Below are 24,935 nucleotides of genomic sequence, written 5' to 3'. Positions count from 1 at the left end.
TCGCCTTGACATATACAAATATAAAATCGTAATAATATAATGGAAGAAATAATTTAATCGAATTTATAAAATTGAGTTGCTCGAAAGCAGGAAAAACATACAGAACTAATAATGATACATCAAGTTATGCCTGTAAAAGCACATGACAAGAAAATGCCGATAATTAACAACAACTTTATAATTTGTAAATAATATTTTCAAAGAAAAATCAACAGATTACGCGAATGTGTTCCACCACCACTTGGTGAAGGCGGTAGGCGTAGATCCAACAACCCCTAATCCATACAGAGGGAAAGCAGCAGTTCTTAGGTAGTATGTTCCAGTAGTCCCGGCAGTGGCAGAGTAACCCATGATAGCAGTTGGATTGGTTTCACACTGTCCCTTCTGGAAGCTAGTCCAATCGGGACACTTGCTGGCGATGAAGTTCTGGGGGTTTTGGACAGATTCGGCGACTAGCTTCCACGATCGGATGTGGTCATCATCGATGATGATGGATCCAGGCTGGTCTTGACCTCCATTAACGTAGAAATCCACTTGACCTGAAAAGTAGAGCGAATTCATTAAACTGCGCTGTCTTTTTTACTGTATTGCTAGAGGCTACATTTGAATGTTCTTAAAATTATGATAATAATGTTCTGCACCTAGAAAAGGCCTTGAAACAAGTGAAGAAGATACAGTAATATCATTCAAACAAAGGGGGTATTCCGTCTGGGCATCTAGCCTTGTCAGGCCTTAGAGTCCGAATACTGGCATCTACTTCTTCTGAGCAGGTTAGCCCAATACCGATTTGGCCAATGTTCCGGGGCTCCTCAGTTCTGGTAAAGCTTAGATTTAGTTGAGGGGCTGTCTGGACTGATGATTGGAAGTAGTCTGCAAATCTATTTTAGGGTAGGAAATAATTTCCGTTTCGTCGCTTAAGTTGATACTGGAATATAAATTTGCTTTTTGGGATTTAATACAATATCCAAAGCATTTGATCTCTACTCCTTAACTGAATTCTTTCAAAATATAGACGTTTTGCAGGTGTAATATTTTTTTTAAACTTCTGTAGTTTATATCGTCTTCCATGTTATGCTTTTCTACTTTTTTTCAATAATTATTATTTTATAGAACCACTCTGGATAATTTGTTAGTTATAGTTAAAATGTCAAAATGTCATGTCGTTTTTCATTTAAAAATGATTTGAAAAACATCCATTTGAATTATACTTTTGTATTCGGTAATTAATGAATGCAGATTATGGAAACCAAATTAAATGACAACGAAATGACAACAACATGACAACTACATGATAGCGAAATGACAACGACATGACAACGACATGACAACGACATGACAACGACATGACAACGACATGACAACGACATGACAACGACATGACAACGACATGACAACGACATGACAACGACATGACAACGACATGACAACGACATGACAACGACATGACAACGACATGACAACGACATGACAACGACATGACAACGACATGACAACGACATGACAACGACATGACAACGACATGATAACGACATGACAACGACATGACAACGATATCACAACTAAGTTCACTATTTTCCAGCTTTGGGTAGATATCGTTTTCATGGTTAATGAGGAACATACGTTAATAAGTTTGTAGCACAAGATGTTGCAATTGTATTTAATTAATTATGTATTTGAATTAAAAGACTGAACAAATACGCACCTAGAGGCTTAATGATTCCAAATAATCCACCATCGGTGTGAATGACATCTACAAAGGTGGCATCAGTGGCAGACAGGGTTTGGTCAGAGGGGCTGTCGAAGAAGCAGGGTCCTGCGGGGTCCATGCCAGTAATTCTGGCGATCTTGGTTCCTCCAGAAAGGGCCGCGAAGCCTTTTCCGGCAAATCCGGAGATGTGGGCTCCGAGACTGTGTCCCACAAGATGAATTCCAGCAGGGTTAACACCAACTGCAAAAACGTACCGTTTTACTTAAACTTGTCACTCAAAGATCCAATAAATAATTTCAATTATCCAGAAACATAACTAACTTTACACAAATGCCTTGCATCAATAACCAGATTTAAATCAATAAATTATTATGTGAATTCATTTATTTTTTATTTTGTTTGCGAATATACAGTCATACATAGAATTCAATCAGTTATTTTTATACTGAAAATAAATTAATAAAGAAACTGATGAACAGATTAATAGAGAAACATTTGAAGCAAATAAAAAAATACACCTAGGTAGCACAAAAGTTAGAAAGGGGTAAGATCAAATTAGTGTATAGTGTATAAGCCTATACAAAGTAGCTTTTTGATTGTAAATGGAACTTAACTGGTTAATTTTATACTCAACATCTTAAATGCAAAATTAATTCAGATTTATAATTGCATATTTCCTAAATATACTCAAAAAATTTTGTAATATTTCAATAGGGAATTCTCGTGCATTTTGTAAATAATTTATTTCAATAAAGATAATTATTTTATTATGTGCCTCTTTTTTTTCTTTTTTTTTAAATGCATTTTCAATTTTTTGTAGTTGTTTTAAAAATTGCGTGCTATTTCGGCTCTGAAAACGGTCATGCGCCATTTTGACCGCTACGTCACAAGTGCTACGTCACACCTTTGCCGCCGCCGACGCCATCGGTATGCAGGATCTACTCAGGCCGGTCAACAGTGACGTCATCGTTCGCCCTTGAACGCTTGATCAATCACCGGGCGTTTTTAGCTGCATTGAAATATTTCGTTCGCGCCTGTTTTTAAAGTCATTATAACTTTAATAAATGATTTTTGAAAATTATAAAAACTATGTATTCTTGTGTCTGAAGTGTTTCTACATGTGAATAATTATTAATAAGTGATTTTTTGGTGTGAAGAGAATTCCCTATTCAGTAAGTATTTACAAAAAATAAATTATGTTTGGGAAAATGTTCTCAAAATATCAAAATTCTTAAAATCTTATAATACTTAAAAACCTAAAAATTATCAATTTCTCAAAATTCTCACTATACTTCCTTATGAAGAAAAGTGTACAGTAAATTTTATGAATGCTCACCTTGACCAAACTTCCAAAGTTGAACTGCCAGCAACTGTCCAATGATCCTGACCAAAGTAGCAGCCCTGGAGTAGAATGCAAAGATCAAAGAACTAGAATCCAAGTACAGGACGTTTGTCTTTCCAAGATTGACGAAGGTGGACGTCATGACGCTTGCATAAGGATTAGACGTTAGGGTGGTAAGGAATCCGTGAATGATGATGGTAATGGGTAGAGCACTTTTGAAATCGGGATCCGATAATATGTCAATTGCTGAAGAGAGTGCGTATGGCGTCTGGAAAGAGAAAAAAAATATTGATTTTTTTTTCTCAAAGTACGACAAATAAGATTCATTATAAATACAGGCAGGAATGAGTGTCATTAAAAAGATAAGGTGTTCCAACAGCAATTGTGTCTATGTGATGCATAAAGTGGGACCTTAGAGTCAGCAATTTGTGAACATGTGGCCATCGATTGCACTTTCCACTAATGCCTGGCGAAATTAGGTAGACGTGACGGTCAGGACACATAAAATCCAAGAATTATCTCGCAGAACATGTAGAGGCTCGTGATCTAACCACTGACCATTCAGTGGAAGAAGACTGTAGCAACACTGCCGTATAATATAATAGTACCTATATACCTGCACTTGAGCTATGCTCTTATTAAACGGTGTCCCTGAATTGCCACACGTTTAGTGCTGGTCCCATTGTATAAGGTTAAAATAATATTTTAATTCTGTCCGTCCTGAAAGCGTTCCCAAAAAGAGTACCCATGCATATAGCACCTATCTATCCAAACCTTAAGAAGTCAAAAACCAACAACTTAATGGCTTGGCCATTTGAAGTCTTCTTCTTTTACCAAAAAAATAAACGACACACATACAATATATTAATGAATAAATATATTCAGTTTTATTCAAATTGTTACTGGCACTTTTTTGGTTAGTCTTCGATTGATTTTTCGCATCGTGCTGATTTATTTTAATTTATATAATCTGTTTATGACATAATTGTTTATTTATATATTTATTTATTATTTATTTACACCTGTGTTAATTTAAAAAAATGTCTAAACAGCCTATCAGTTCCTCTTTTTGTAATTTTTAACCAATCATTAAAGACAAGATGTTTTCCTAATTTATGGAAACATAGTTTTCTTACTCATATCTTTAAAAAGGGTGTCAAAACGGATGTTACAAATTACAGACCAATATGTATCCAGTCATCGAAACCTAAACTTTTTGAAAAAATAGTACTTGATAAAATATCTACAAACATTAAAAAAATCATAACTCCATACCAACATGGCTTTTGTTCAAATAAATCTACATTAACTAATTTAATAATATAAGAAAATTTTATATCTACATCCTTGGCAAACAGGTGCCAGGTAGACTCAATATACACTGACTTCAGCAAGGCATTTGACAATGTCTGTCACAAAATATTAATCAATAAATTAGCTAAACTTGGAATATACGGTAATTTACTAAATTGGTTTATTAGTTATTTGTTCCAAAATAGTCTTTGTGTGAGAATAAATGGCACGAATTCATAAAAAAATATGGCGACAAGTGGAGTGCCGCAAGGCTCTCATCTAGGACCCATTTTGTTTATAATATTCATAAACGAAATTGTTGATGTATTTACTGATATAAACGTTCTAATGTTTGCCGATGAAATGAAACTTTATAAAGATATTAACCACATTAATGATTGTATTACACTTTAAACTAACTTGAGATATCTTTTTGAATGGTGCTCAATCAACAAATTAGCATTAAACATAAATAAATGCCAGTTCATTCATTTTCCCAAAATAAGTAATCCTATTTTTTTTCAATATTCATTAAATGACGAAAATTTAATTTGTTTTAATACAATTATTGATCTAGGCATTATGTTCGACAGTAAACTCACATTTGTATGTCATATTAATAATATTATCAACAAGGCCCTAAAGACTCTTGGCTTGAGAGCTGAAAAAGATTTCAATAATTTAGGAACATTTATTATGTTATATAAAACCCTTGTCAGATGCCGTAATATATATATTTCTCTCTCTCTCTCTCTACATATAGAGAGAGAGAGGGAGTAATGAGTAAACCCTCACTATTCAAAACCATTTGAATTCACAATGTGGATAAATAAGCTAACTGCTTTAACGACCTGATTAATATCTTCACTTGTAGATATCTATGGCCACTATACTTAACTACCACGGTAGAATTCTAAAAAATTGCAAAGCATTAAATAACTTACACTTTTACCAGGAGAATACAGTCTAAGTTGTATCTTAGATGTGTCAGGATCCGATAAATTATTGGTCAGCTGGGGATAATTAACTCCTAGGAACGTCTGAAATGCAGTACCTAGAATTTTTTTAATCCTTAAATTATTTATGAAGAAAAAAATTATGAAATTAGTAAAACTCACATAACAAGGCACTTGGTAAAGTTCTCTAATTTGAACCTAGAAATAATACGAACCCGGACATATAAAAGCTTTGCAGAAACTGGGAGTCGTAATGAAAAAATGTCGGACTTTCGTGAAATTCCAGAAACAGCTTTCCTAATTAAATCGGCGTCAAATGTACATATAAATAATATCTATGAATAATATGAGAACTACTATATGAAGCCATTATTTGTGGACATATTTTGAAAGTTTTCTTAAGTTTTTTACTTTTAATTTGCTGTTTTACTTTTATTGCATATACCTCTACCAAATTCATCAGGTCTTTTTGATTATATAGTTATAGCAACGTTCACCCATTCAAATCTATATTTCTCCATAGATCATCATTACATTTTCTTCCATTACGCTTATGTTCATTGCGTTTCTTTTTAGAGTTACAACGGCCGTCTTCTGTGTCAGCTGCAGAATCATAATAGGTTGTAATATAAGGTGTGATGGTAAGGTTGGTTGACAACCTAAGTCTTGCTTTTTAGATCCACTCATATGTCTTTCTGTTTTGCAAAAAGATACCTATCACAGCTGTGGCCATTATCACAACATTCATAAAGAAAGTCTTTATTTGTGCTCCAAGCGTTAGTACTGGAAAAATGCATTTGTTATTAGTTTACAGGAGTTATTATTGCATTCCAACAGACCTTATTACTATCACCGCATAAACAATGAAGTCGACCTTTAGATAATTTGACTTTTAATTACTTCTGGTCATCTGTTAGACTGTAATATCGACTAATAATGTACGTAATAACTAAACTGGGTACTTTAAATGTGAGACAGCGTACAATTTATAATACGTAAATATTTATATTTAAACTTATAAATAAGATGCTCCCGAAATACATGTTTAAGAATGTAAATTTCAATTTAGAAGTACATGGTTAACCCAAGAGAGGCTGTTAACATTTTACTCTTCCGAAAACAAATTTGTCGGAAACTCAAAATAATCTTTATTTCAAAGGATTCAAAATATTCAATGAACTACGTAGAAGCTTGCAGCTTTCGTGTGTTGTGCCTAAATGCCATAAATAATAAATACTAATGTAGCGTAAATTGTGCCTAAATATCATAAGTCGTTAGTTGTTAATAATTCTGAAGGTTTACATTAGATATAAAAATATAATTTTTTACAATCAAATAAAAAACAACAAAAAAAAAATTGTCTGCAGAACACGTTTCCACTCCTGCCGGTATTCTGTTTTTTTATATTCAGTTCCTTATTCCTAAGTTTCTAATCACCTAAGTTTAGGTCTCCCAAAACTTCGTAGCAATGCAGGGTTTTCTATTGTCAGATTTATGATTAATGTTTTATGGGTTCTTCGAAAAATAGTTCGATATGTTAATCCGGGCTATTGGTTAAGGTTAAAGGGTTTAAGGAAATATGTACTTACAGTTTGAAATGAAAGTAAGTTGCCCCTCTGCTAATTGCACTAAGCAAAGGCACGCCACTGTGAGAAAAGCTATTCCCTTCATAACTGAAAGAAAACTTTATTATTTATTTCACAGAACTTGAAAATGAACGTTGAAATTTGATGAATTGTTCAGATTCTCCGAAACAACCCGTCCTAAATTTTTTGACGTTTTGAGTAAAAATATTCTAAATATCTATAATTTTTTCGTTTTTTTCGTGTTTGAAATTAATATATTCCAATTTATCAATATCAAAGTCTATTTCTAATTTAAAAAACAAAGATTATGTTTTATTATTATAATTATAATTTTATCTTATTTCTTAAAACGGTATTTGTTTTAACGACATCTTCAAAAAGAAGAAATATATAGCACATTACGAATACTTTGGAAATATTTCTAAATTCGATGAGAAATTTAAAGTATTTGCAACAGATAAATATGCTTCTTTTGGCTGTGTAAACAATGTATATATCTTTCCATGAACTATTTCAGATCAATTATTGAAGACAATATTAGTGATTCCTAAACGAAAATCTGAACAGAAAAATCAGAAAAAGATACGGTCACATCTAGGTCCTATATTGTCTTCAATAATTAAATATTACAATTTGAGGTTTTACTCACTAAAGTTATTCCGAAAAAATAAATATTTTATATCAGTTATTATATAATGAATGCTTTCACATACACGGTCGTTTATCAATTGAATAAAATTATCACCACGTTTTTTAGTAAGACCGATAATGTTTATAAATGTTATGTATATAGTGTATACATATGATTTATGGATTTTACATACTATACACATATATAACATATTTTATAATAAAAACAAAGCAAACAAGCAACTACTAATACAACATTTTGACAAAAATAACTACAACAAAATCCCACTCAAAAATCACAATAACATTATAAGATTTCAAAATCAAATAAAATATTGGATACAAACATAGGGAGATCATAAATAGAAAACATACACACCAAAACAGAAACCAAACAACCGCACTATATATTTGTAACACGATGATATTTGTACATAAAATAGTAAACAACCTGCTACCCAAATATTTTTCAAATAAAATTGTATACAACAAGGACATACACAAAAGAGATGCAATGAAATCAGGCTACCAAAAAAAGAAAAGGCGAATACTCAGATTAGTATAGGTACTATATAAAGGGATGAAATACTATAATGCGCTGCCGGAAAAACCTAAAGTCTGCCCCAATTGGTAAGTTCAAGAAGTTGCGTAGGAGCCACATCAAGCAAGAAAAAATAAAGTATATTTATATGTAACAAATTAATTATTAATTTATAGACTTAAATGCACAAATTACTCAAATAAAATTTATAAATAAAAAAAAATATATATACATATATATATATATATTTATAATTCTTTCAGTTAATTCATACTTATAGTTTTGTGAAAAAGCACCTCAAAGTCGTTTATTCGCCTGACCGCAATATTATTTTAATATGTAAATGACATTCTCAGAGTAAAAGTTTAAAAAACAATATTAGCCCTGACCTGGAACCTTAGAAGAACTAAAATAACACAGTTGAGAACTACTTTTTCTTTAGATTTTTTTTCCTTGTTTTATCACAAAAATCAAATAATTATATTTCATAAAATTAATAATTAAAAAATTAATAAAAAGTCATATTTTATCAAATTAGAATACTAGATGTAATGCATTTGGCAATAACTAGTTGATTATATAAACACCCAAATAATGATATCTCGTGCTGGACTTACTTGTATCGGATTAGAAGAACTCAGAAACACTTCTGAAATTGAAGAAAAAAACGTTTTATTTATTGGAAAATTTGCAGCTTAGAACGACCGGATTATCTCCATGGGCGTAGGCAAAAGAGACAATTTATTTAATCTTGAAATTGTATTTTGTGTGATTATGACCATGGAAGGATGGTTCTAGGGACGTCTTATTACTAAATGATGCAACTTCTCTCATTTTTTTTTATTTATTGTAGGGTGGTATTTAGCCTCTTATATTCTCCAATGGCTGCTGTCCTTCACCACTTGCCTTTAGTCCTCGGTCTTTTTCGTCCTGGTATTGATAAATTGATAATACTATGTATGTACGACGAATATTTATGTGTCTATTACGATTTTTAATACCTTATGATCAAAAGAGGGTCCGGTCACAGACACAGGAATTAATTCATATGTCTATGGGTCCGGTCCAAATTCTTTGAATATGCCTTGGTTGTCAAAAAACAAAAAAAATATATTTATTTATTTATTACACGCCCTAGTGGGCTTTTCTTATAAAAAAATACAAGCATTTTGTATCAGAGTAAGCACTTAAAAATTAATACAATAAAGAAGAATGTAAACATAATGGCAAAAATGAATCCTCACGCATATAATTGAGTTTAAAAGATTAAACAAAACAAAATAGTAGAAGCGGAGAAGTTATATGGGTACATAGGTCTATTTGTGTCTAGAAAAATAAAAGTGGAAGAATATACAACATTTATACTGATTAGTTTTCAAATGAAATATATCACACAGATCAGAATATTTGGTTCCGAGATTGTGAAGTCTCGGAATCGGAGAATTTTGGTAAGCTAGTGTCCTGGTGTTATTTAAGTAAAAAGGTAAGAAATGTCGGCATGATTTTTCGGGAACATGGATATTGATACATTGAAGTAATTCGGGACAGTCAATTTTAAAATGTAGTATTCTTTGTAACAGTATAAAATCTGTGCTTATTCTTGTTTCTGGAAGTTTCAATAGAGACATTTTATTTATAGGTAATTGTAATATATGTTTTGTATAGGAATATGCAATTTATAATTTATAAACCTTAGAATCTTCCGTTCAATCTTTTCAATGTTATCTGAATTAATATTGAAAAATGGAGACCATAACGTAGAGTTATACTCAAGTTGGCATCTGACAAGGGTTTTATATAACATAATAAATGTTCCTAAATTATTGAAATCTTTTGCAGCTCTCAAAACAAAGCCAATAGTCTTTAGGGCCTTGTTGATAATATTATTAATATGACATACAAAGGTGAGTTTACTGTCGAACATAATGCCTAGATCAATAATTTTATTAACACAAATTAAATTTTCATCATTTAATGAATATTGAAAAAAAATAGGATTACTTATTTTGAAAAAATGAATGAACTTGCATTTATTTATGTTTAGTGCTAATTTGTTGATTGAGCACCATTTAAAAAGATATCTCAAGTTAGTTTGAAGTGTAATACAATCATTAATGTGGTTAATCTCTTTATAAAGTTTCATGTCATCGGCAAACAGTAAATAGGTATATAAAATGTATAAAAAAGTTCAAAAATTATTTTGAAATACTAGAGAATTTTTTATTGACAGCTAGTTGAATCATGATTTGATTTCCTTGTCGATAAGAATATGAAATATGTTGTTTATCATAGAGTACTATATTTAGTCCCATACAAATTTCATGTGTGACTCTGAATCGTCAAGAATTTCCTTCCATTTTATATATTTTTTCAAAGCCAGCTTATGTAGTTCGCTGAAAATTCAGTCCAGTGAAATTAAGTGGCCTGTTATGTGGAGTTGATGTAAAAAAATAAAAATAATTTTTTTTTTTAAATTAGTTACATTAACCAATAAACTTTTGATTTATAGCTTAGTAATATTTTTATGTAATTATATTGATGTGTTTATACTTTAATAATAATTAATAGTGATAGATAAGAATAATTTCAGGAAATGGTTCAAGTAAAATGTATGGGATCTATAACGTGGACATTAATAATTATTTTGTGAAAGTTAGTTTGATTTACATTTGAATAATCTTCAATAATGTTTATCTATCATTACTATTTGTTATTTGGGAAAAAAAATTGTAAAATTTTCAGTAAACCTTTCTTAATTTAATAGTCTTGAATAGTTTTTATATATCTTACAACTGTATACATTTCACATTTATTTTTGGAATAACTTAATGAGAAAAACCTAATATTGTCTTCAATAACATTTTGCATTAATAACGATAAGTTTTACATAATATCTTTGTGCTGTATATTTTGCAGTTTTTCAAAATTTTACTCCAAAAATAGCTAAACATTTTTCAGTATTACATTTTTTTAAATGAGATTGACTGATTTTCTTAAATAAGACTGCTCCTTTACACCGGATTTAAAATACTAAAAACAACTGTCAAAAATTATCTCACCTACTACATAGAATCTAATAAATTATTATCACAGAAATAATTTGGGTTCAGAAAAAAGTAGGAACATCCAACGCAATAGCACTAGTAATATAATATATTAAAAATTCTTTTAAATACATTGCCATATACCTCAACCTTTCTAAAGCCTTCTAAATCACAAATTAATTACGTATTTTTCTAGAATGTATAGGAATTAATGATAATGAGACGACATTTAAAAAATTTAAATGGAAAACAGAATTCAAACTGTAAACAACAAGATAACCAACAAATCTGTTCTAAAATTGGAGATGTAAAATTCAGGGTTCCACAAGGAAGTATTTTAATCCGAATGTGAAGGCAAAATCATAATCTTTGCGGATGATACTGCGCTTTTCTTATTAATGGAAAAGCAGAAGACGCATTAAACAAAAAACAATAATGGCTAGACTACACTCACTTAGATAATGCCAATAGAACAAATTCAGCACTTTCAAAACAAATAAATATAAGAAATTCAAGGAAAACATGAAACTTTACGGCTCACATTACATAAATGGGCAACGTCCCTCAATAGAAAATGTTCATAGGGCTTAAAAATTGGTCGCAGTTTAAAATGGACTGATCACATAACATATTTATTCAAACTGAACTGTAACAAGTAATTCTTTAAAATCAATCAGGAATGTCCGTTGAAGTAAAACAACCAAGATCTGGATCGCTCTCTGCCAATCATTATGTGAAAACGTTATTATTAACTAGGATTAAAATTATACTCAAAGTGACTTTAAGAAATAGACAACTATCTTAACGTCATTTCAATTAATTGACTTTATTAAAAAAAATACCCCGTTTCGTTCATAAATACAAAACACAATAAGTAGCAACAAACACGCACAGTAGAACGCTACATCTCAAAAACTTATCCAACAAGCAACCACGAATACAACATTTGAACAAAAAAAGCTGCTTTTACTACGGTACTAGACTCTACAGCAAAATGCCACTCTCATTTAAAACTCAAATAAAAAGCTGAATACAAAACAAGGAGATCTGAAATAGAAAACATACTAACACCAAATACAAACTTGACAACAAAACCAAATTAATTAAGCATTAGATTTTTTATTGCTAGAATTAATCTACGCTCATGTAAGACCATATTTACCCAATAAATTTTGACATTTGCAATTATTTTTATCATTCATCATAATTTTACGGATGTGTGCTGAATTTTGAACGCGAAAGCATTTTATATGGATCGTAATAAATTTGTTTGCTCTAAAACATGTGTTCAAATAATAAGATGCACATCAAACGTTGTAATAATAGGTTTACAGCTGGAAAAATAATAAAAGAAGTCATTTCCTAAATTAAGTCAACCGAAGCATAAAAATGTATGTAAATTCGTGTTTTCAAATTCACCAAGTACAATAATTGTGACGATAATACAGGGTTTTCCAATAGGAGGTGTTATTTTGATATTCAATCGTAAAAGATCAATGGTTTTGTTGCTTGTGTGGCACGTAGCGCCGTCTTGTTGAAAGTAAACGTTGTCCAGATCAATACCATCCAATTCCGGTCATGAAAAATCATTAACCATCTCTCGATAGCGCAATTTATTCATGGTAACTGTTGCTCAAGCCTCATTTTCAAAAAAGTAAGGTCCAATGACTCCGCCGGACCATAAACCGCACAGTCACACGTTGAGGATAGAGAGGCTTTTCAACAATAATTCTTGGGTTTTCCGAGCCCCAGATGCGACAATTTTGCTTGTTGACGAAGCCACCGTGGTGGAAATGGGCCTCATCACTCAAGATGATTTGCATTTGATTCACTCAACTGAATTTTAATAATTTTAATGTGTTATTGAAGCATGTATCGTTTCATTTTTATTAATGATGTATTTTAAAATGTCAAAAAATGACAGCTGCAAAAGTAACATCTACCGAAATAGCGGGCTATTTAAAATAACACCTCTTATTGTAAAACTCTGCTCTATATCTTTTGCAATACAATAATAAATTTCAACAAACACAAAATATCGTGAATAGACCAATTAGATAAGCGTATAAAAAAGCATTAAAACTCTGACGGTAAACACAAGCTTTGCATAAAGACACCACAGGTTTTTTCCACCTAAGACAACTCAAGTCAGTTCAAAAAAACCTTCTTGCAGATGAAACTATACTACTAATCACCTCTTACGTAGTCTCACATCTCGATTACTGCAACGGCATTTATGCGCGACTTCCAAAATATGAAATTGACAAACTGCAATCCGAGCAAAACCGGGCTCTCTAAATATTCGCAGGTATCAAATCATCTTCTTTACCTTCCCTGGCTCAAGTGCCTTGAAAGAATCCAAATTGTGCTGGACGGTGTTTAAATCAATCAATGAAATAGCCCCACCCTACATCTCTGAACTAGGCGTCCCGGATAACACTGGTGTAAGGCAGTCGGCTCATAGATCAGCAACATTTTCAGCAGAACTAGAACGGCAGATTAGAACCTAAGCGCAAACCAAATACTAAGTTTGGAGATCGCACTTTCGGAGTACCTGGGCCGAAGGCTTGGAATATACTCCCTCTGGAACTAATATGTATAACAAGCCTAGCAGAATTCAGGTCTAAACTAAAAAAATATCTGTTCGGGCATATATACCGATAGATATTTTCAACTATTATATCCTACCTACCCGTCCTTGTAACCCTGTCACCAAGAGAATAAAGGTTCGCCAGTACAATTTCTACACCGCCTCTGTAAGGTTGCATTCAAAGTTTAGTGCAATTTCCCCGTGGAGTTTCTTCAATCAATACCTTTTTCAGAATTAATACCTTTTTAGGCTCTCATACCCTTAAATTAAGTATACCCGCCTGAGAGTATCATTTTAGTAGTAGATACTTATAAGATATCTTAATTACACTTTTCTTATTGTTTTTATATTATTCGAAATATTGCTCATGCCGAGGGATGAATCACATTTATGACGATAAATTCTGATAAAATCCTTGTACTGTTGTACCGACAAATATAAAATTAGTTTTTTCTCTACTAAACACACTCATTGAAAAACATGTATAAATTTTACTAAAATAAATACCGGAATTAATGATGGCACTTCCAATTAAATGTGTTCCAATTATGTCCTCTGTGTGTGTACTGTATCTAAGTTTCTCTAATAAATAATGAAGAGTGTTAATCTCAAGTGACCTCCCAGGTATGTATGTTCTTAAATATTATCTGCTTGTACAATATATAAATGAATAATAATAATAAAATATGTACAATCTAACGCGGCTTCGCGTTCATTGATTCAATGCAATGTACTTATAGTTTGTTTTATGGATCAACCCTCCGGTAAATGCAATAAGTTGATAATAGTTTGACTGTGTAGTTAGTAATAAGAAAGATCATTGTATTAAGTATTTGTACAGCGCTCTTGGGTTGATTTCGCACAAAAGCGTAGCTATACCAATCAACCAAGTATTATTTATTAATATTATTAAGTTTCAGCAATGAAAGCATTCAACAATCTCTCACTTAATATAAAAAGTGAGTGAAACAAGAAACATTTCAGATACAAAATTAAAAGATGGCTTAAAGAACAAAAAAGACAATATTACAAAAAAATTTAAACTTGAAGGAATAAAACGTATTTAATAATACACAACACCATTACAAAATACACATCATTTCGTGGAACCGTAAAATTTTTAATTTCCGCATTTTTTATTGTCTCAATTTTATTTTATTTTGTTTCAAATTATTATTTCATATTAACTTTTTACTAACTATTATTACATTGTAAAATGGAGGACTTAGCAAGGGTAAAGCACCCAGTGAGGCCCACATTATCAAAAAATGTATTAAAATAAGTAAAATATTGTATGTAATATTAACATCCCATTGCATTTAAAAAGGAATACGTATAAATAAAGCCTGTAAGAAATTGTTATATCTGGTGACCTGAACTGAAGTTAGCAGAATGAAGATATCCCTGATGATAGTTGATATCCGATAAGAAAAGAGTAACATAAGAGAGAGATGATAAAGTTTTTGGTGCCGTTTTTGTGCAAGAGATTTTTGCGGGCCTGATTTTGTCCTTGGAAATCTAATGCGTTTTGCACATATCGTAACCCAATTGCAGTTTTGACGCTAAAGATAATTTTGGAAGTAACTTGTTATTAGGATCTGGTCACCAAACACGGTTTAAGACATTTCAAGTATTAAACTTTTGCAAGGGAGATACTGATGGTATCTTTTACACTTGCGTTCGGTAGCTGACAATAGATTAACATCTGTGTGTTTGTCTAAAGGTAAATACTTCGTGATGCGTTGATTATAAAATACGTGTTTGGATAGTTAGATAATTTTAATTTCCAATAATGGAGGATTATCATAAATTATGAAATATTACCATCTGCCAAAACCCGAAAACAAATTAAAAGTGTACATAACTCAGATACAATGTCATGAACGTAGATTTTTTACTAAATTCAACAAGTTTTTCAAATTTATAAATAAATGGAACCCGGAAGAGATAAATCCATCAAGCCATTTCTCTACAAGGGTACGCAGAAACAAAAACCGACGCGCAACTCTGCATTCCTTTACATTCACACGCCCCGTAGCATATGCATATTCATATGCCTTCTGTTATTCTGACTCTTGACATGATCCGACTAAACATAGTAGGTAAGAAATAGATTCAGGCCAGACTTTTAGCCAAATCAGGACTTAAAATCCCAAGCCAGAATGGCGACAAAAGGAAATAGAAAAATACTGTGCACTTTTCGGTATTCACTTTTCTAACAGCCCAGATCTTGAAGGCAAAAGGCATAGGGAAGTTAATTCGATTGATCTTTCATTTGTCTTTTAAGATCAAGTCTTGCAAAAGTAGTTCGGCTTGTTTCACTACTGTACACCGGTTTCAAATGGATAAATCGTGCTAATCCTTTAGAGTCAGAACATTAAAAATTTAAACATCAGTGGAAGAATCGTAGCCTTTCATCTGTAACCTATTCCAAAGATTGTAGTCGATCACTTGAGATAAATACTTTTATGGAACGGATTGCTTGGTTTTTTAAGGAATACATTTATTTTGATATTCTAGAACCAAAGCACTTACAAAAATACAAAATAATCTACTACGCCCTTCTATAATAAATCTACATTAATAAGTTATTAATACCTTCCACACATTTTATATAATTTAACGTCAAAGAATTGTGCAAGTTTGGATTGCCACGGTAGTGCCTGATTATTGTTTTGGTTGGGAGTTTTTCGGGTGGCTGCCCTGCGATCGGTTGGACGGGCGAGCAAAAATAACGCGGGTATACATAGATCGGGACAATACGGGAACAATACGAGGGACGACGATTCCGCGGTGCGCGTGGCGTTTGGCGAGAAAGAAGTGATATCGAAAATAATTAAAAAGATCGCGCGGATACCTTGAACTTATCCTTCGGAGACTTTCCGTTTAAATTTACAAAACATAAAACCAACGTTTCAACTCCTGTGTGAGATCGGCCTGTGCTTGTTCGAGTGTTGTGGCTTGAAGAGATGAAAATATACAATCGTTTGTTTGAAAGTAAAAATGGTTTTATTTGTGAGTGGTTTTGAGGGGTAATTCCTTGGAGACTGCACTGGATTGCCAAACATGCTGTCGAGGTGACGCAAAGATGAAGCATCATTGTCCCTTTAAACGTTCAATGGATGCTGAATGATTGAGGATGGCCTCCGCACTCTTTCGCACTCTATCCCACGAATCTCTACCCGGCGCAATCTGCTCACCGCTGGCGGACTCTCCAAACACCTTCAAACATGATCAAGGTTCTTCAATGCTTTTACAAATTATGTCTCTTTGCCTTAGCCCCATCATAGCCCTGGTGATTGACACGGGTCCATGCTCATCAGACGGGACATCAGACGTGACAATAAATACGGTGAAAATAATAATGTGTACCTCAATGTTCGTAGATTACATTCGAGATACTAATACGTCTATATTTCCACAGGAGTGAGTATTTTAGTTTGCACACAAAATATATTTATTCTTGTCCCTTAATAGGCAAAAAAGCCTATCTTCTGAAATATTTAACATTATTTTTTTATTGATTTTATTCGATTTTGTACATCTAAAATTTTAGCTTTATCTAAAAACCTTTAAAAAATTTTTAAATTTTCTAATTTACATGAATAATAACTCACGATAACATTTCTAATTTCAAGACTATGAAACTATTTCTCTTTGTTATTCTTTGCGGTTCTCTGCAATTGACAAGAGCTAATATATTGACAGAGATAAGTTGTAAGCCCACACATTACTAACATACATACTGAAATATTAACTTAATTTAACTTTTCGCTTAGATTGATTTTACTATTTTTCCCTTAAATAATCTTACGACTACGACTTCTTAGCACAAACCCAAAATTAAAGTTTATTTTATCTCACAGAAAATCTGAAGAAAATATACATACGACCTGAAGACAAGATAAATCTAAACAGACCCCACGGCTCAATTTTTGCGCATGAGTTAAATTTATTGAACTTTCACTTAATTTGTTACCCATTTTCCAGGTGATTCAATCAAATATTGGCTCGGCGTTCAGTATGGACAACTCAATGGCACGGATAGTGAACCGAACCTATCCCGTATGACGATTGATCTGTACACTACCAACAAGACGGTAACATCCTAATCCTTTTACTAAAAGCATTAGTTAATTTTTTTCGACAAACTTTGTCACTTCTGCCTGTCAACTTTTGTGTCTTACAGCTCCTCGCCCCAGGATTTGGTATCCTTCTTCCCACCAAATTACTTTGATTACTACTTCATTATGTAGGCTTATTATTCCCTTTTTCAGCTACCTTTTATCCTTGGTATATTATATTATTATGTTCAGAAAGGCCGATTCAAAACCTTCTTTCTGACCATTCTTCAAACGATTACTTTATCATTTCTAACAAAATTAAAACAAATTCATTGGAGAGTCGTCAGTGGCTCGCGGTTGTAAACCATCCACCTGATATCATTCTGTTGTGTGATACAAATTTGAATTTTGCACTTCAAAAGCCCTTTCATTTCATTTAAATTATAATTTCTTACAGGTCAAATATGGTCTATCCCAAGCAATCGACTTGATTTCAGTCCCTGAATTCAACAAATCTTTACCATTATCATTCACGGGTTCTTAGCCACTCCATATAGTTACATTACTTCAATGGCCAATATCATCTACAAGAGAGGAGAAAGCAATGTACTATTCATTGATGCCAGCTCAGTAATTTACGTTTACTACATGAAAGCTTCAACTTCAGTGAGATTCATTGGGACCGAGCTTGGATACCAAATTTCAAAGTGGATTGCGGGTAAATAATATAATACAATCAAAAACACCAAATGATAATATTTATTTGTTCGACGGTATGTCGTAAATCGCCAAATTAGTCAGCAGAATATATAACGTCCAAGTAGAAAGAAGAAATAGGAAGATTTAGTCCCGAAAAGTGGTCCGGACACTGTTTAGCTATATATGGAAATGGCAGAGGAAGGACCAAAGTATATTTAATGCAGTAGCAATGGAATTTTTTGTGCGTATCTATGGAAAAAATCATACACGACCCACAACAAGTTAGGCGATTCGGATCATCTATCAACCATCAATCGACAAATTAAATCTCGAAATAGTGCCTCAGATGATTTGGTCATGAATGTATAGCCAATGGACGGGATAGAAATAGGATACGCAAATGGATTGAAAAAACACTCGAAAGGCTCTGGGAGAAAAAGTCTGGCTAAGCAATTAAAATTTAATTTAGTAGGGTCATTGAAAATAGTTGGAAGAATAAAACTGCATTTACAGGTCTTGTGTCTTCTGTGAACAGTGGACTTCGGGTAATGTTGATTACTCCGACTCAACAGCTCACAAGATTGAAGATTGACCGGATACGGACACACAAACAAATGTACAGACAGACGAAACGCAAAGTGGTCGAGTCAAAACAGGACATTCAATGACGGCAATATGTATGTGGATGGAACAAGGAGTGCGCGTCACGACAAAGCTATTTTCCCATATTGCCCATGCATGCAAGTTACTTCATAATATGCCAACACATGAATTTGGAGGTAATTTAGTTGGGATACTTTACCATAAGATTCGGTGAGATTCACTGTGGCTCAGTGAGGAAGTTTGCTTACACATTTACGTCGTGGCTTCGAGATATTTCGGTATCCGAATTTTTATGTTACTAACAACCCGCACCGCATTGCTCGAAGTGGAAAAAATAGTTTTTTTTTTTTAACAAAACATAATTAAGAATACTAATATTTAGAACATTTGTATTCCTAGCGCTGTTTTGTGAAAAATCACTTCAAGGGCGGTGCAAACGTAATCTTTTTTCTAAGGCCCTTTCCTACTACCAACTTTATTACCGGCTTTAAAGATTGGTATTTCCTATACCAATCTTTAAAGCCGGAAATACAGGATATAAGTAACTATAGACCGATAGCAATATTGAATAATCTTTCAAAAATAGTAGAGAAAGTTATTAAGAAACAGCTCACTCAATATCTTGAAAAAAACCGCATACTATCTGAAAATCAATACGGCTTTAGAAAAAATATGGGAACTTCCGATGCCATCCCTCTATTGTAAAAAGTATAAAACATAGTCTCGATAATGGTAATAAGTGTATCGGAATATTTTTAGATCTATGTAAAGCTTTCGATACAATTGATCATACATATCTACTAGAAAAACTCAAAAAGATTGGAATCGTAGGTCGTGAACTGAATCTCATTCAAAGATATATGTCAGAAAGGTCACAACTAGTCAGGATTAAAAATGAATCAAGTTAACCAATACCAATTCAATACGGAGTTCCACAAGGCAGTGTCTTAGGGCCGATTTTATTCCTGATATATATAAATGATCTATGTAATCTAAACTGTCACGGCTCAGTAATTAGTTTCGCAGACAACACAGTTCTTCTCTTCCATGGAAGGTCGTGGGAGACTGTATTCGTAAAAGCTGAAGAAAGGATGAATCAGGTAAAACAATGGCTTGATACAAATTCACTAATATTAAATGATACAAAAACTAAATATATTAAATTCAAAATTAACAACAAACAGACAGATAAAGTCAATTCAAACCTAAACATAAAAATTCATAAAAATTGTTTAACCGCGAACCATGAAATTCCTTGCAACTGCCCAAAATTGATTGAAATTCAAACAATAAAATACCTTGGGATAATTATTGATCAAAACTTAAATTGGAACCCCCAAATAGAAAATGTGAGCAACAAATTTAAAAAAATAACCTATTTCTTCAAAACAATAAGAAACATTTAAGATAAAGAACAATTAATTCAAATCTACTACGCATTAGCCCAATCTCAACTACAATATGGTCTTATCGGATGGGGAAGCTCATGCGATTCCACTATAAAACCAGTCCTCATAACACAAAATCCCCATCCCCATCTCCATCAGAACTCCTACCGACTATGTTTTTAAAACCCTGAATGTAATGACACCAAAACAATTATACGCAAAAGATGTACTAATTTACGTATTCAAAAACCAGGACAACTTTACACAGACAAACTCAGACAGACTCACAAGATCCACATTACAACACATGTTACACCAACCTACAACTAAAACAACTTTTGGACAAAGAAATATGCAGTATTATTCTATAAAATTATTTAATGTCCTCCCTTTTGAAATAAAAAAACATTAAAAAAATAACTGACTTCAAAAGAAACATTAAGAAATGGATTATGGATAAGGGAAGGAAAAATATAGATATAATTTTGCAACCCAACAAAGACTAAAGCTTGTATTATGTTTTATTTTTTCTCTAAATATTGTTTTTTAATTTTCTATGTAGTATTTTAACATATGTACTTATACTATTTCAAACATATAACCATGTACAATGTGACCTTAGAACGGGGTACCCCAGTAAGGACACATTATCTAAAAAAATGTTAAATAAAAAAAAAAACTATCAGTGGTGCTCTTTTAAGAAGGTCATTTGGTCAATTACCACCCAAAAATATGCTGAAATAGTATAAAAGTAATAATATAAAAAAATACACATTAAAAAAAGGATTAAGCAAACTACCCGACAATTAATTTAGTTTTAACATTCGTGCAGATTCTTACGTTTTTTTCGATTCGTTCCAATGCCATCTAGCAACCAAATAAGAAGCTATTGAATGTATCTACCGTGGATCACTTTAAATTTGGTCCGAAAACCATCTTCTTTCTTTCATTTTGCTAAACAAACAAAAGAGGTAAACACTATCATGTCTGATGAATACTTAGTATCATACAAAAATCATTTTTAATAGATTTATGACATGACCGCGGTGAGATGGATTTGCGGATGCAATAAAATGAACGTATATGTACTTTTTATTTCATAGTTTATTTTAAAAATCTACTTATAAACAATGGACTGAGGTTGGATATATATATGAGATTACAAAATAAAATAAAACCTTAGTTAGTAACTTGTGTAAATAATAAGATAATTAGTCCTAAATTAAACAATATTATACTACCGGCCTCAGAATAGGTGAGTACCGGCAAATGAATTACATTCATTGGTGTTATTTATAATATTCACTGCGCATTAGCAATATGTATTAACATTTCAAAATTCATTTATATTTCCACAAGAGTGAGTATTTCAATTTGCGCACAAAAAATATTTCATCTTGTCCATTCATAGCCAATAAAGGCCTAACTACTGAAAAATTTTACATTATTTGTAATTGAACTTATTCAATTTTGTACACCTATAATTTTAGCACTATCTAAAAACCTTTAAAAAATGTTTAAATTTTCTAATGGAATGCTTTACATGAATAATAACTCAAGATAACATTTCTCATTTCCAGACTATGAAACTACTTCTCTTTGTGATTCTTTGCTGCGGTTCTCTGCAATTTACAAGAGCTAATATATTGACAGAGATAAGTTGTAACCCCACTCATTTCGATTGCCCTTTCATTTCTAAACCCTAATTTACCTCTGCCAACTATAGAAATTTTATCACAACAAGTTATGGCAAACAGAGTGCATCCACCAGTTCATCAGTCAATAACAATAAAAACACGAGGGTGATACTGCGTGAAAAAATATTCTTTGCATTCTTACACTACGTACCTACATTTTAAAACCCTTATTAGGCTGGCCGCATACATACGTTTTCCGTATTCGATTTCCGAATTCGTTTTCCGTATTCGGACATCCGAATGCACGGAATCAGTAGAAAATACATTAACTGCCGCACACGTTCGTTTTAGTTCCGAACGGAACAAATTCCTTACGCACGTTCCGAATGCGAGCCGGCGCGTTCGGAGAAACCGAATGGAAAAAACCTAATGAAGTCATGTGAAACGCAGCTATTGCATACATTTTGTTTGTGCCGACGCAAACGTTCGGAAATTTCCGTTCAGAAATTCAGTGTTGCCAACGGATCTTGACCTAATATCGCCGTTTCTCATACATAAGGTAGCGTAAAGTAGCCGAATTTGCTGTTAGGTGGGACATATTTAAAATTGATGTATTTACGTGAAAATAAAAATTTCTTGGGGGGGGGGTGACTAGAGAATTTCAAAAAAATAAAATTTGTCCCCAGAAAATAAAAAAATTTATAGAGAATTTCAAGAAAACATAAAATTTGTCCCCAGAAAAATAAATTTCATGGGGGGGGGGGGTGGCTAGAGAAAAAATTGATCTTTTTGAAGTAGTTTAATTCGCGACCAGTCGCCATTTAGATTTTTTCGGCGCCGATTTTCGCTCTGAGTACCCTAAATGGCGATATATCGCCCTTGTTGGCAACACTGGTACTGATGTTTATACATTCCGAATGAAGAAAAACGAACGTTTGCGCTAGTCTCACGGAATTTCGAATACGGAAAACGAATTCGGAAATCGAATACGGAAAACGTACGTATGCGGCCAGCCTTACTCTTATACAATATTTTCATCAGTTGAGTTATTTGTCTTCCACTTATCTTTACGAATAACACCCAGTGAAATTAGAGAATCACCCTATGCTGAGAAACCAACCCATTTTTTTACTAATTTTTTAAATCGATAATGTCTAGATTTAAAATAATTTATTTTACCCTCATAGCTGGCATCACAAATAAGATCCATTTGATTGGACACAGTCTCGGATCTCACATATCTGGATTTGCTGCGAAAGTATTTTGGGAACTAACAGGACGTAAGATTGGAAGGATCAGTGGACTGGACCCGGCTGGACCCTGTTTTTTCAACTCTCCTTCAGAACTTCTGCTATCGCCTGAAGACGCTGACTTCGTGGATGTGATGCATACTGATGCGGGGGGCTTTGGCTTTATTAAGCCATTAGGTAAAAACTTTTATCAAATCTTAACGGTAGTTTCAAAAACTAATCTATATCATATCTAATTTACCATCTTCACCTTCTTCACTTTCTTCACTTTCTTTAACTTCTTCACCTTCTTCACCTTCTTCGCCTTCTTTTCCTTCTTCACCTATTTCCCTTTCTCATCCTTCTTCACCTTCTTCCCCCTCTTCGCTTTCTTTCCCTTCTCAGCTTTCTTCACCTTCTTCACCATCTCCGCTTTCTTCCCCTTCTTCGCCTTCTTCCCTTTCTCAGCCATCTTCTCCTTCTTCGTATTATTCCCCTTATCAGCTTTCTTCACCTTCTTCACCTTCTTCACCTTCTTCACCTTCTTCACCTTCTTCAACCTTATTCATCATCTTTATTTTCAGGCAGTGCTTTTGGAAAGTAACATATTAAAATTGTAATTTCAGGACACGTAGATTTCTATCCCAATGGAGGTGCCGATCAGCCAGGAGCATCTGTCACCCCACTCAGTCACTTCCGCGCAGTACAACTGTATGCTGAGTCCATCGTCTACCCTCAAAATTTCATGGCGGTAAAGTGGGCAGACTAGGATACCTATCTCAGCGGCAACTGTCGCAGTTCCACTACTGAAAGATCTGTCATGGGCTTCTCGGCAAATTTTTTCTACCCGAGGAATCTTCTATCTAAGAAATGGCAGTATGCTTCCTACTTTTGGATTAGGAGAAGCGGGCACTAAACCTACGGCTTTTGCAACTTGGTGGAACAGTGTCATTGGATGATCTTAACAACCTAGTTTACCTTACCTACACACACATAATCACAATATATAAATCTGAATGAGTAGAGCATCAGCATAATCCACAAAACTATTATTTATTACTGTTGTTATATCTAACCTGATTTACATACAATAAATATTAAATAAAAATGCTTAAAAACGGTCAGTTTATTGAACTAAAGATCTTCATTACACCAAACGCTGCATACATTACGTACCTACATACGAACATTTCAAAATGAAAATATCTGACATTTCTTCTGGTAAGATTTTTGATGGCTTGGTTAAGGCCTTTTAAAAACTGTACATTAAAAAAAAATGGTTTGTAAGTGTTCATTGACATAATATATGCAGTACTAGATTAGTTCACTCATACCTAATTTTAATCTAAAAATATTATCACAGAAGAGTGATTTCAAAATACAACTCACCATCGAATAAGGAAGTTGAGTCCATTTTTTTTATTTTTTTTTATCAATGTTCGCATTCAAACTTAAATACTGGTATTTTTTTTTTTTTTTTTAAAGTTTGTTTTCATAGTTAAATTAATTCTCAAAGTTTAAATTTTATTAAGCCCGCCAAAACGAGCGGAATCCGAGCGGTAACAGGCGGGGTGTAGTGTGACGTCATTAGAACTGTGAAAACCACGTCGCTTACGCATTATGTA

The 24,935-nt window shown here is 32.8% G+C and overlaps 1 protein-coding gene and 1 pseudogene across 2 annotated transcripts; one reads left to right on the top strand and one right to left on the bottom strand.

Annotated features, from left to right (window-relative positions):
- Positions 1 to 32: 32 nt before the first annotated feature.
- LOC149411509 (pancreatic lipase-related protein 2-like) lies at positions 33 to 8,733 on the bottom strand. The gene is made up of 6 exons (XM_089646907.1): positions 8,674 to 8,733; positions 6,889 to 6,972; positions 5,288 to 5,397; positions 3,045 to 3,318; positions 1,703 to 1,948; positions 33 to 539 (listed from the first exon to the last, which is right to left on the bottom strand). The coding sequence occupies exons 2-6, from the start codon at positions 6,968 to 6,970 to the stop codon at positions 217 to 219; spliced, it is 1,035 nt and encodes a 344-aa protein (XP_089503033.1). The 5' UTR covers positions 6,971 to 6,972; positions 8,674 to 8,733; the 3' UTR covers positions 33 to 216.
- An 8,598-nt stretch (positions 8,734 to 17,331) lies between these two features.
- LOC149411508 (pancreatic lipase-related protein 2-like) lies at positions 17,332 to 24,337 on the top strand (annotated as a pseudogene). The gene is made up of 5 exons (XR_016304815.1): positions 17,332 to 17,407; positions 17,681 to 17,790; positions 18,212 to 18,472; positions 23,269 to 23,508; positions 23,937 to 24,337. The product of XR_016304815.1 is annotated as a pancreatic lipase-related protein 2-like (transcript).
- Positions 24,338 to 24,935: the final 598 nt, after the last annotated feature.

This window comes from Hesperophylax consimilis, chromosome 25 (genome assembly GCF_061612785.1).
Source record: "Hesperophylax consimilis isolate HC1 chromosome 25, BYU_Hcon_1.0, whole genome shotgun sequence".
Taxonomy (NCBI): domain Eukaryota; kingdom Metazoa; phylum Arthropoda; class Insecta; order Trichoptera; family Limnephilidae; genus Hesperophylax; species Hesperophylax consimilis.
The sequence above is the reverse complement of the archived record's forward strand: the minus strand, read 5'-3'. Positions and strand labels throughout refer to the sequence as shown.

Bases quoted from the DNA above. Each gene is read 5' to 3' on its own strand.
- LOC149411509 (XM_089646907.1), bottom strand. From the start codon at position 6,970: ATGAAGGGAATAGCTTTTCTCACAGTGGCGTGCCTTTGCTTAGTGCAA. The intron at 3,319-5,287 runs GTAAGTTATTTA...TTCTCTTTCCAG, and splicing joins TGTATTCTCCTGGTAAAAGT to ACGCCATACGCACTCTCTTC. The intron at 1,949-3,044 runs GTGAGCATTCAT...ACGTTTTTGCAG, and splicing joins ACTTTGGAAGTTTGGTCAAG to TTGGTGTTAACCCTGCTGGA.